Here is a 12,777-nt window from a genome sequence, read left to right on the forward strand (position 1 = left end):
GTAGATGGGAGGTAAAAGTCCAGAAGAGAAAACCTTCCCCTCCCAGAGTGTCGGAATATATCCGTTTCTTCTGGCTTAAAGCAACAGTAGCACCTTGCTGATGTTCAGCACATACTATACACAAACCCTGAGGGTCAAAATCCAGCCTACCAAGAGCGTGGAAGGACTGAGAGGATCAAGCGCATAAAGAAAGAGTCTTTCATATTTTGGAAAAACGGGGTCTGTTTGAACTGAAAGTGACTTGAGTAAAAAGATGATGGATGTGATTCGGAGCCATCTAGTGAGCATCACTAAGCTTGGCACCAGCGCATGGCTGGTACTTGCTGTGGTGTGCTGTAGGGTTGAGCCCCAGGAGGTGTCAAAGGTGTGGAAATATAAGGATGGACTGAAAAGGAGAGGTGAAAAGAGAAACAGGACAGGACCTAAACAACACTGCACAAACTTCTGGAAAGTTTGGGTTTGCAGCTCAGACCTGTATCTAGAAAGAAGTTTTACTCTGCTTTTGAATAGTTGTTTTCCATCTGTACGCACATAGATTTTGTTCCCTAGCTCAGTGAAGCCTGCTGTGTTGCACACACTTCCACATGCTTAAAAGATACACTGAAAGCACTGCAGCACCTTTTGCAAAAATGCAACAGAAAAGGGGGCTAAAACCAGAAAATAAAAAAAAAAAAAGGAAAGAGATACATCGAGAGTCTGAGGGAAGAAGAGAAAGACAGCATCTGAATAAAGAAGAGAGACATTTTAATGCATCTGCAACTCACAGTTGTGGTGGTAGTAATCTCCTCCGTTACAACCTTCAGCGTATCGACCACTGAGATATATCCCAGACGCCTCGCAATAGCTAAGGCGGTGTTACCATTCTGAAGGGAAAAGAGAGAAGGAGAGAGAGAGAACGCACTGAGAGGGAGGATTGTGATGGGAACCAATGAGATCACTCTCAACACTGCATGAGCCAGCATTTCCATCCAAAACAAGGCGCAGCCTAGGAAAAATCACTGGTTTTTTTTTTTTTTTTTACTGTTACATCTGACTCCGTCTTTGTAACTTCTTTAAGACTATAGCCCTGATTACCATGGTAACACAACACACTTACATCTGCCTGCTATGCTAAATAAAAAAGTGCTGTACGGTTTAACCCTTCAGTGCTCAAATTTCACTATACAGAATGTGTCTTGTCTGCAGAAGTTCATGTTTTATTTTGCATAAATGGCTCTACATCAGAAATACTCTTCTAAAAAAAGAATTTTAAAAACTGCTAAATTTTAAATTTAACAGCTTCACTTCCCACTGAAACTGTTAGATCTTTATCAAGTACAATTCCCTCTTTGGGGAATACAAGATTACAACTGCATTTTCCACGTACACTTCTATTCCTCCTTACAACAAATATAGATATAGAATTAATTTCCATTTAAATAAATTTCTTTGCCTTTTTAAATGTCCATGATACAGAGAGGTGCCATTTATCAAATAGACATAAAAATGGGAATTTAGTAAGTGTTTAAGGCCTATTTATCTTTATTTCATCACCTGGAATATTGGCAGTCCACAGTCCCCTTGTCACTCAACTTGGGAGGGGAGGAAGTGTTCCATGATTCTTTGTAAAGAGCTTCACACAGAATTGGTTTATGTCATTTTGCACTGAACCAAAGGACAACATGTTGGCCTACTGGGGGAATCATGGAAAGCCCCTGGACCGCTCTTTGCACTGAAATGACTTCTCTTGTGACACCACTCACTCTGCACAGGACATTAGCCTGAGGGTTTCTCTCTACTTCAGTACTGGCTTAAGTTATCTATAATCTAGGTTCTTCTGTATTAGTCTAGCTCAGCAACCCTGAAGCAACACAGTGTGGATCAGGAGCAGAAAATGAATAGATTACCATCTTCAGAGGACAAATAATTTTACTCTTACTGTCAATTGCACATTAACTGTTCAATCCCACTCCCACTTCTCCCCGCCAGATGTCTCGGGTTGAAATTCTCTCTTACCCCAAGCTAGAGGTTGCTATGTGAGGACAAGAACAGAACTAGCACATGAGTAGGCATGCAAATTGTGCAGTAAAGACACATCCTTGAGACCCTCCTTGGATTTGGGTTGGATTTGGGCATGATAGCCCCAACACAAGGACTGAAAGCAAGTAAAGAGTTGAATATGCCCAATAGTACCTACAGCCCCAGAATGAGGCTATAAGTAGAGACCTACAATGGTCTTTTGCTTGATGAACTGGTGTTTTGGATAACCACAGCAGATTATTCGATGTGATTGTTCCAGGACCAAACAGGGCACCAGTGCTGATTTAAGCATGCACAGTATATGTACACGGAAACCTGATCCAGTCTGGGGAATTACACAAGTTTTTGGATATTCTGGCTGCATTTTAAAGATTACCCAATTAGAGGTGACTAATAACAACATCAACATGAAATAGGACAGTTGCATTCCTGGCTGACTGTGGAGAAAGAGCTGTGCCAGAGGTTACTGACGGTCTTTGAGGAGACATTAACATCAGGGAACTCACTAAGAATCTGAAACAGATCCAGTGAAAAGAGGGACAGAAGCTTGTGTCTAAATCTTCAGAAGAGCCCAGAATTAATATTCCCTTAATTTTTGTGGAAAAGTCCTTATTGAGACACCAATTTCCAGATGGAAGTGTTGAGGCAGAGGGCAACTGAACAAGCACAGCACAGGTACTTGTGGCCAGCCTGACCCTGCAGCTCAGAAATCACTTTCCCCACCTCATATTTAGGTTAGTGGGTTAGATCTGATCTGAACTACCTTAAAAGGATAAGGAAAAGAAAAGAAAACTACATATTCACATCTGACAACCAGCTGTAAGAGGAATACTTTCACCAAAGCAAAGCCCCAAGAAAGGAAAGAACAGAATTGTCCAGGGAAACAAGACTTACAGTGGTGATGGCGTTGGGCTTGGCCCCATGTTGGAGAAGAACATTGATGATGTGAGTGTGGCCTTGTTGAGCAGCTTGGTGAAGAGGGGTGTACCCGTTCTGTTGTTCCCAGTGGTTACAACAAAAGCAAAGAAAGAAAGAACAACCACCAGTAATTAGATTGGACACTTTCCTTTGCTTCCTTCTGCTCTTTTGAGACATTTCAAAAGGACATTATGCCATTAACAGACCCAAAGACAATAAATCTTCAGTAATAATAATACTCATTCCCCAGATTAATGAAAAGATAAAGTAAGATAATATTTTTATTCACAAATCATCTTTCACAATATAAGCAATGTCAGGAAAGACAGATAATTCCTCATTTTCTAAATCAGAGGGAGGAAAAATGAGGAAGTAAAGTTAAAGTGGCATGCTAAGGACACAGAATCAGAGCTGAGGCAAAGAACATTTTTCATCCTCTCACATCTTAGTTTTCTATAGAAACCCCAGGATTTGTCTTTAAGATATTTGAGCCAATTTAAAAAATATAAAATTTTTAACAGCAGTGATTTGAGATTATTTGCTTTTAAGAAGGCTAACAACATATTCCTATTACAGATGTCCATCATTTTAGCATTACTTTGCCTTCAAAAGGCTTGACCAAGCTGTAATTACACTTACAAACATGTACACAATGTCTTTATTAATAAACACACTTAACTCCATATATTCATCTGCTCCAGTGATTCATTCTAATGTTACACAATACAGAAACATAACCAAAGCACACTTCAGCTAGCTGATCAGAGATGGTATTGTGTAAGTCCAGTCAGGCAATTCATCTACAAAATTATTTGCAATTGGTTTTGAAAGCAAGCAGAGAATAAACTGGAAGAAAACACCAAGCTGATCTCACTGTACACTTATGTAAAGCCTAGGGGCAGGCTCTGAAAGACACACTATGAGCATGATCTTTTTTGCTAACGAGTAGATGCAAGTAATGCTTTGTACTACTAATTAAATAGTGATAGTTCAGAACTATTACAGTTCTTACAGTTACAGTACACATGTATCAAAGTAAGATTTTACTGTAGGTTGTAGCGCAAAGTAAATTTGTTATCTTTACTTAAATATTAGTGCAGTCCTTCAAAAAAGAATTCAGCTGTATTATTTTTCATTGGAGATGGCACAAAGCATCATGCAGGATTTCTCTCATTAAAGATCAAGCTGCAATAGAGGTTACTTATTTTATCCTGAAACCAGCCAGGATGGATTTGCTCTTTAAAGTGAGTCCACAGTTGACAGATTGCCAGCATTTTTATTGGTCCCTAAGTGTGAGATTCTAGAGAACCACTGCCCCACACTCTCGTACAAACTTGCTGACTTTAATGTTTTTCTAACCAAGTGAAATACCTGGGGAAATGGCATCAGAATCTGGCCCAGTGACCCCTTAGACATAGAGTAAGACCTAATACTAAAGACAGAAGTATATCTGTCCCTTTAGTTAGCCTCCAAATACCTCAGCTGAATGTCTTGGCAGCTATTGTTTGGAACCTGCTAGTGTCTGCTTTATTAATTCTTATCAGCTGTTTTTCTAGTAATGTTGCCCATTCTTTTGGAATCCCTGGGTTTTTGCCCATTGATTTTGGGTGAGCACAAGAGGGATGGGCCAGCTTCTTTTATTTATGTACTTTGCTGTTTCTTACCTCATTGAGCTGTGACCACTGTGATTGAACAGTGCTACTTTGAGAAATTATTCCATCCCATAGGTCCCAGCTGGGGACAGAGGAGCTGGCCAGAGGGACCAGCAGACCAGAAGCCTGTGATTTTGACTGGGATTCACAAATACTAAGTATGTCACTAGAAATATCTATGGACTTCAAGTAGACCCCAAGACATTGCTTGAAGCCAGCTTTAACTAAGCTGAAGGCCTGCAGCTCTGGCGTTAGCCTTCTCTTTCTGATAAAGGTGATGTGATGAGATCTGGGATGTGACACACCGTTGCTGTCACCAGAAACTCTCTGTGTATACTTAGGAGATAGACAATTCTTGCTACAAAATGCATCGCATTCAGGCGTTGTGCCCACCATTTTATACTGGAAGAAGCTGCTGAAGTCAATGGATTTCATTCAGACTTTGGCTGTAGGCAGGCAGGTCTGTTACAGTATAATTGGTCAGTAAAAGCGTATCCAGATCCCCCTCAAAAAAACCCCCAAATCTGTCTTCAATAAACTGAATTCCCCAACCACAGCTGCTTCCTCTCCCAGAGTCATACTGCCCACGCTTTGATCAGCAGTAATTCTTCCCACTCTTCTCCCAGCAGATCAGAGAGAACCCTGGCATCACCCTCAAAGTGTCTGAATTGTTACTTACTAGTTTGGCAGCACACTGGTATTACACTGGTGTAAACCATGTGTAAACAAGATCAGAAACAAGCTCGCATTTGTTAGTTTGCAAGTTAAAAAAAAAAAAAAAAGCCAATTAAATTTATTCTCTATCTCCTTTTTTCATACCCCCGAAGAGTTATCTGCCTACTACACAATGAGATGCAGCAGAGCGAAGGCATTCCGCAACAGCCACAAATCACTGTATGGTGACCTACCATGCAATAATTACAGTTTCCTAGTGAAAAGGCACTTATGGTATGCATTCATAGTGCTCGGCTACCAGGTTCATAATAAAGAGCAAAAGCAAGCAACGAAAAATTCTTTACCTTGGTTTTAGCATTGACATTTGCTCCCTGCTTGAGAAGAAAATTCACCATTTTGATGTTTCCATAGTGACACGCCACAATTAAAGGTGTATAACCAAGCTACAATAAGAGAATAAATAAGTAAAACTGCAAGCTCAGTGGAACATTCCTTTTGCAGTGGCAGCATCCTTTGGCACACTGGAGACAGTAGCCACTCTATGATTTACCTTAGTCTGAGCATCTTGGTTTGCACCGTGTTTTGTGAGTATTTCAGCAACATTCACTTTATCCTCTTGAGCTGCAAGGTGTAAGGATGTCAGTCCAGTCTGGAGGTGGAATATACAAAATAAATAAAGAAATATTTAAAAAAAGAATAAAACCTACTTTATATGAGGAAAAAAAATCTAGACTTTCCCACTTCCTCATCTTTAAAACATGAAGAGATCCTAACTATAGCTTCTAAGTATGCGTGTTTTTTTAAACAAAGTAGAGTTGATGTTTCTCCTATTCTGACTGACAAACAGCTCCAAAGCAATTACATCACCATCACCACAGAGTAAAACTTTCAGGCATCAGTGATCACGCTCAGTTTTTATACAATAACATCACTTGGGAAACTGAGGAGCCCATTAATAAAATTAGGGAAGCACATTCACTGTGCTTCCCACTCCTCAGACAGGAAAGGGAACCTTGACAACTGCCGGCACGAGTCTGAAGAAAATAATTCCAGAAATAGATCCCATTCAAAGACACCAAGGAAATGGATGCAGCATTTAACTAAAAGCTCACTGTGATCACGCACACAGTATTTGCCTGTGAACAAGGCAGGGAACATATTTTTTAAGCTAAATGAAAACAACCTCGTTTCTTACTGGTTATATAGCATAATACCAGAAAATGAGAGACTTGAGCCTTCTATTTTCACTTCTGTGAACAAAAGCTGCAGGCTTTTGACCCTAAGTACATAAAACTTACGCATATGCCTGGATAAATCTGGTCACCTATGAAAATCTACAGTAATTGGGGTTTTTTTGAGGAACTCGTTTTCTATGAAAAAGCTGTCATCTACAATCATACAAAAAAATTTTAAAAAATGGAAAGGTATTCCATAGCATTTTTCTCACGCGCTACTCTGCTAATAATGGTTTGTTATTTGCCAGACACTGCCAGTTTCTTCCACTTGGAAAGAAGGGTGAATGGTGAATATATGAGGAAAAGTGTCTTTGCTGGCAAGAACATTGAACTATTTTAGGATCTAGCTCTCAGGTTTCTGATACAAGTCATTAAATCTACCCATGGACTCACAAACAATGTGACATCATTCCTACATTGCACTTTGCATCTCACTGGATACTCCCACCCACAGTACTTTGTCTCCGGTTGTGAGTTACCTTTGTTGCCACATGGATATTGGAACCTTTCTCCAAAAGCAAGGTCACCATGTCAGTGTGACCTTCTTGGGAGGCCAAATGAAGCGGGGTGACGCCCTGCTTGGTCAAAATGTTGGTCTCGGCCCCATAGTTCAATAGAGTGGTAGCTATCTGCATCTGGTTTTTCTTGGCAGCAATATGCAGAGGGGTGTATCCATTCTAATACCAGCCAGGAAACAAAATGAGAATAAAGTTAACAGAACAGCCATGTAAGCCTAAGAAGTCAGACACCATAAAACAGCATTATTTCATGTCACCCCTAATTACTAGAGATAAGAGTTCATTAAATTTTCAAAGCCAGACTTGTCCCACAGGGCCCTGCTGTTGTGTTGCTTTGTCCGTCTGTTATTTTCGCCACCTAAGCGAGAACAAAGCCAGCCCTCACCAGGGTGGGCAGGACTACTCAGCTGATACCTTCAAATTATCCCAAGTTCGAATCCTACATTTTTAATAACGTATGTTGCAAATATTCACTTCTGACTGATGAGTGACATTCTCTGTGATGAGTGATGGGCGCACACTCGCATTATGGTTTTTTGGCGCGTGTGGGTAGAGGTGTGTTTGCATATGGAATTTTGATAAATGTGTCAGTCATGGCACCAGCTGGAAACAGCAATAGGGAGGAATACTTCTCTGATCAAATTAACCATTTAAGCAAAGCAGAATGGAATTGATGGTACTTTCCAGCAATCAGACAACGTCCAAATCTTTAGAATCACAGAATGGTTTGGGTTGGAAGGGACCTTAAAGACCATCCAGTTCCAACTCCCGTGCCATAGGCAGGGACACCTCCTACTAGAGCAGGTTGCTCAAAGTGCCATCCAACCTGGTCTTGAACACTTCCAGGGAAGGGGTGGCCACAACTTCTGTGGGTAACCTGTTCCAATGTCCACTACCTTCAGGGTAAAGAATTTCTTTCTAATATCTAATCTAAATTCCTCTCTTTCAGTTTAATTGGTTTACAAAGCATGGTGGTGGACATTTCTGGGTTACAGCAGCCAGTTCCTCTGGAGGCGTTCAGTTGGTTGGCCTGTGGGTTTTTTTTAAAAGAGAACTTTACCAAACAATCCTGCTGTAACTGTAGCTTTTGCTGCTCTCCATGCACTGCCATGGGAACAACAGCTCTGATACACTTAACAGACAGGCTGCATTTTTTGGCAGCGTGTACAACAGTAGCTTCACACAGGGCAGAACTTTCTGACCTCAGCAGCTGGTTATTTTCCCTTTTTAGTAGCCTTTGCTTAATACAGTGATATCATGACACTGTTCCTAACCCTGGAATGAACCCTCCATATGCACAGTCAGAAATACACACATCATTTCATAGAATAGTTTAGGTTGGAAGGGACCTTAAACACCATCTAATCCAACCCTGCTGCCATGGGCAGGGATACCTTCCACCAGACCAGGTTGCTCAAAGCCCCATCCAACATGGCCTTGAATGCCTCCAGGGATGCCCAGCTTCTCTGGGCAACCTGTGCCAGTTACCCTCACAGTAAAGAACTTCTTCCTAATATCTAATCTAAATCTCCCCTCTTTTAGTTAAAAATTGTTGTCCCTCATCCTCTTGCTCCACTCCCTGAGATCAGGAGTCCCTTCCCATCTTTCCTGTAGCTCCTTTAGGTACTGGAAGGGGCTGTAAGGTCTCCCTGGAGCCTTCTCTTCTCCAGGCTGAACAACCCCAACTCTGTCCGTCTGTCCTCACAGCAGAAGCGCTCCAGCCCTCAGATCATCTTCGTGGCCTCCTCCAGACCCACTCTAAGAGGTCCACGTACTTCTTGTGTTGGGGGCCCCAGAGCTAACTAATATTACAGTAAAGTGACTTCCAGCTATGACTAAATCTCGCGAACAGGAAACAGGCTAGGAGAGGCCCAGGGTGGGCAAGGTGGAGACTGGTCCACCCTCCCGCTGGCCTGGGTTCCTCAGGCGGATGATGGGAGCTCACCTTGGCGGTCGCGTGGGGTGAGGCCCCCTTCTCCAGCAGCAGCAGGGCCACCTTCTGGTTGTCGTAATGGGCAGCCACGTGGAGGGGGGTGAGGCCATTCTGTAAGGGTGGTTATGGCGTTAGGCTGGGCGCACAGGAGGGAGACATTAGTGCGTGAGGTGGGGAGCAAGGCTGTGGCAGGTGGGTGGCCATGAGCCGGGGAGAAGCAGGGGAGGAGGGGGAATCAGGGTGGCCCGGTGGTTTCTGTCTCCCCACTGCCCACACTCAGCAATTCCCACAGCATGGGGGGAAACAGGCCCTTGTCCCCAATTTTATCCATCAGGAATTTGACAGGGACCCAAACCCGACATGCTCGGCAGCACAGTTTCCATAACCAGCGCACACAACCCACTGGGGAAGGCGACCCTAACAAAGCCAAAGCCACCATGTGAAAGCAGCTGCAGCCTTCCTTTGTGCACACATTTCACACCACTCTTTCCTGAGGAAGAATCCAAACTGTTGCTGATTTTTAATTTTTCTTTCTCGTCCGTACCTTGCCAGCTGAATCGGGAGAGGCGCGACGCTGCAGCAGGAGTTTTGCCACTTCCAGGCTCCCATATTTGGCAGCCACATGCAAAGGTGTGAATCCCTTCTGAAAAATTCCAGGAGATAAAAAAGCAGATGCTTGCATTAAAGGTCATGCTGACATCTCTCTTTTGAGATCTATGAATTAAGCGCTTACTCTTCAACCTGTATTCTAGCTCACAGAATCAATAGCCGAACCTAGAAAGAGCATCATGGCTTGAAAATACTTTGAGAAGCATGAAATACAAGGAAATACTTTGCCTTTTATTATTCTTTCCCATGTACGTGCTGTCAGGTTGGCAGACATTTTATCTGACACAGGCTCCATCAGCAACATACACTGTGTGTGTGGGCAAGGAAGGCGCTTGTTCAAATTTCTACTCCAAGCCAGCTGCACTTTTCAGTTTCACGATGACAGCTTTAGAAATATTTCCTGTATCAACTGTTGCCAGTAACAATGAAACACCAACAAAATTCAGTGAGAAGAGGCCCAAACTTTGTATTCCTCCTTTAGAGTTTGTTGAAGAATGATTTAGTTTTGTACTCGTGTATCCATAAAGTCAATAATTTCTGCTGCGGCCTCTGAACTGTGGCTAAAATAAGTCACGCCTGATTCAATGGCAGCGCTTTTGGAAACACACTGTGGCAAGACCGAAAATCTTATCTTTTAAAAAAGAAGAGTCCTTTTCTATTTGTTTTAATAATGCTTGCCAGTACAACGCAGGTGAAAGGTCTGTGTCAAACCAACATGCTCTTTATATGTTCTTTTAATTTAAAAAAACACATTGATAAAGAAAACTCATGGATGGAAGACAGTAGGTGGCAGACTGCACCGCTGCCCTGATAGTAATTCCGGGGAGCTACAATGACCTATTTGCCTGACATATAAATGATGTGAAATGTTTATTATCATTATCATCTTTTTCCATTAAATCCCACCTCAAAATGTTTACGTCAAGGAATGTCAAGTATTTTCAGTTCATGATCACAGGTTTGTACAGAGATTATCTAGTGGAATACATCTTCTCCTATTCATAATTACAGAATGTTCCTGCAGTACTAAAGCAATTGCCATAAAGCAATATGGGAAATTAAGAAAGTATTTAGTGTATTTTTAGCCATTTTAATGTGATTTAACAGCTGGATAAAATGAGAACAGCAAGCATTCCCAGTAATCCGTGGATCATAATTTGAAAATTGCTGGTTTAGTCTTCTAAACCCTGGAAGACATCCCATTGTTGAAAAATATGTTTTAAGCTCCAGCTGTAAAATCAGGGTACTTTTTTAAGACCTAAAACAATACTAAGAATTAAGTGATTCTCAATCACATGGTAAATTTGGAAAAGATGTCTTAGCATGTCATTCTATTCACAGCTATCTATTTTCTTATGTGTTCAGCACTGTTAGGAATCTGTTGGTAAACACTTTAAGCTGACAAAACAATAATGATTCTGCAGACTATTTCTTTTATAACCCCAGACAAAATGGCCTGTTGTGTCATATGACTCCTCAATTATAGAACCACTGAAAACAGATTCAACATTAGATGTGACTGGGCAGATGCTGACTTGTATGTTTAGGAACATTCCCTTCAGCTAGCCCAGACCAGAATTATTTTACTATTTAAATAAACAAGGTATTGAAGAATAAGCAGGCCTGTTAAATTAAAAAACTGTTGTCATCATCCCCTTTTCTATTTTGAAAATTTTGGCCAAAAAAGCCCTACCCATAACACAATGGGAAAGAGAGAAACAAGGACTTTATGTACATTTTAAACCTGTTGGGACCATGTATTTATCATGATCTGCATTTGGCTCCAGTGGGAACCAAACTCCCAGCTTCAGATGACAGCAAAATGTGTCAAAATGCGATTAACTTCTGACACATTACTTCAGCCTATCGGATCGCTGTTGCTTAAGTAAGAACAAAACAAAAGACCCAAACTAGTCCAGTTTCTCAGTGTGAAAGCACATTCCTCACGCAACAGGCGTACGCTGCCTGGAACACAGATGTAAAGCATTCTGTCTTACTTTGGTGGACATGGAGTGCGAGGCACCGGCCTCTAGGAGAACTGATGCGACATCGACTTGTCCCTCTCTGGCGGAGATGTGCAGCGGAGTGTACCCATTAGTTGTTGCAGCATCAGGGTGGGCCATGTGCTGGAGCAGAAGTTGGACGATCTCCGTTTTGCCCAAGCGAGAAGCGATGTGCAGTGGAGTCTGTTCTTCCTACAACTCAAATCGAGTAGATAATTAGCGCAGGTAGAACCAACCTCAACACAATATTCTGGTTGATCCCAACAGATCTGTCTATGCATTTGTCTTGCAAAAATCAGAGGAAGTAATAGTACAAAAAAAAAAGGCAGTAATGGAGGGGTCGCGGGTTAATTTTTATGATGAGCTTCAGCAATTAGAACTGAGAGAACCATAAAGAAAAACTTTGTCTTTTCCTTTTATCAAGCAGTAGTGCCCATCACCATAAGCATCACTTGCTCCCCTTTGTGTTCTTAATTTGTTTTACAACAACTGTACCTTGCTCTCCTAACAGTCCCCTTGGTCTCAAAATCTGGCACTAACTGCTATGTTTGGCTGATGTTTGGCTTTAGGACATGGCTGTGCACCTCCTTGCTCAGACAGAATAGCTATTGCTGGTCTAAGTCAGGCACAACGCGCTGGGTCTAGCTCTGATGGAGTTAATTTTCATAACAGCAGCCTGTATGGTGCTCTGTTTTAGATTTACGACCAAGGCAGTGCTGATAACACACCAGTGTTTTAGCTATTGCTGAACAGTGCTTACACAGCGCCAAGGTTTTCTCTGTTTCTCGGTCTGCCCCCCAGGGAACAAGCTGGGGGCGGGCAAAAGGCTGGGAGGGGACACAGCCAGGACAGCTGGCCCAAAGAGACAATCCTTACCGTATAATGTCATCCTCAACAATAAAACTAGAGGCTGAATTTTTCCAAAGGAGCTGTTGCTCGGAGACTGGCTGGGCATCAGTCTGCTTGTGGGAGGTGACGAGTGACTGAATCCACATTTGTTTGGTTGTGGGGTTTTCTTCTTTCTCCTTCACCTATTAAACTATCTTTATCTCAACCCAAGAGATTTTGCCCTTCCATCTCTCCCCCCCATCCTGTTGCAGAGGCAGTAAGCAAATGACTGAGCAGGGCTGAGCTGCCAGCCAGGGCCAGCCCATCTCACATTCTTTTTGGAAGATCTATGCATAAATAGGTTACTATTTTTTCAGAACTGGCTTT

At 42.1% G+C, this 12,777-nt stretch overlaps 1 protein-coding gene across 3 annotated transcripts in view; it reads right to left on the reverse strand.

Moving 5' to 3' along the window:
- Positions 1 to 12,777, reverse strand: part of ANK2 (ankyrin 2, neuronal) — a 239,084-nt gene that overhangs the window by 81,999 nt on the left and 144,308 nt on the right. For all 3 annotated transcript variants that reach the window (XM_014960906.1, XM_014960907.1, XM_014960908.1), the window contains 8 exons: positions 11,557 to 11,754; positions 9,495 to 9,593; positions 8,963 to 9,061; positions 6,979 to 7,176; positions 5,815 to 5,913; positions 5,609 to 5,707; positions 2,914 to 3,012; positions 765 to 863 (listed from right to left, as the gene is read on the reverse strand). In XM_014960906.1, coding sequence (XP_014816392.1) covers positions 765 to 863; positions 2,914 to 3,012; positions 5,609 to 5,707; positions 5,815 to 5,913; positions 6,979 to 7,176; positions 8,963 to 9,061; positions 9,495 to 9,593; positions 11,557 to 11,754 — 990 coding nt within the window. The remainder of the gene's footprint in view (positions 1 to 764; positions 864 to 2,913; positions 3,013 to 5,608; positions 5,708 to 5,814; positions 5,914 to 6,978; positions 7,177 to 8,962; positions 9,062 to 9,494; positions 9,594 to 11,556; positions 11,755 to 12,777) is intronic.

The sequence above is a fragment of the Calidris pugnax genome, unplaced genomic scaffold (genome assembly GCF_001431845.1).
Source record: "Calidris pugnax isolate Ruff unplaced genomic scaffold, ASM143184v1 scaffold573, whole genome shotgun sequence".
Taxonomy (NCBI): Eukaryota; Metazoa; Chordata; class Aves; order Charadriiformes; family Scolopacidae; genus Calidris; species Calidris pugnax.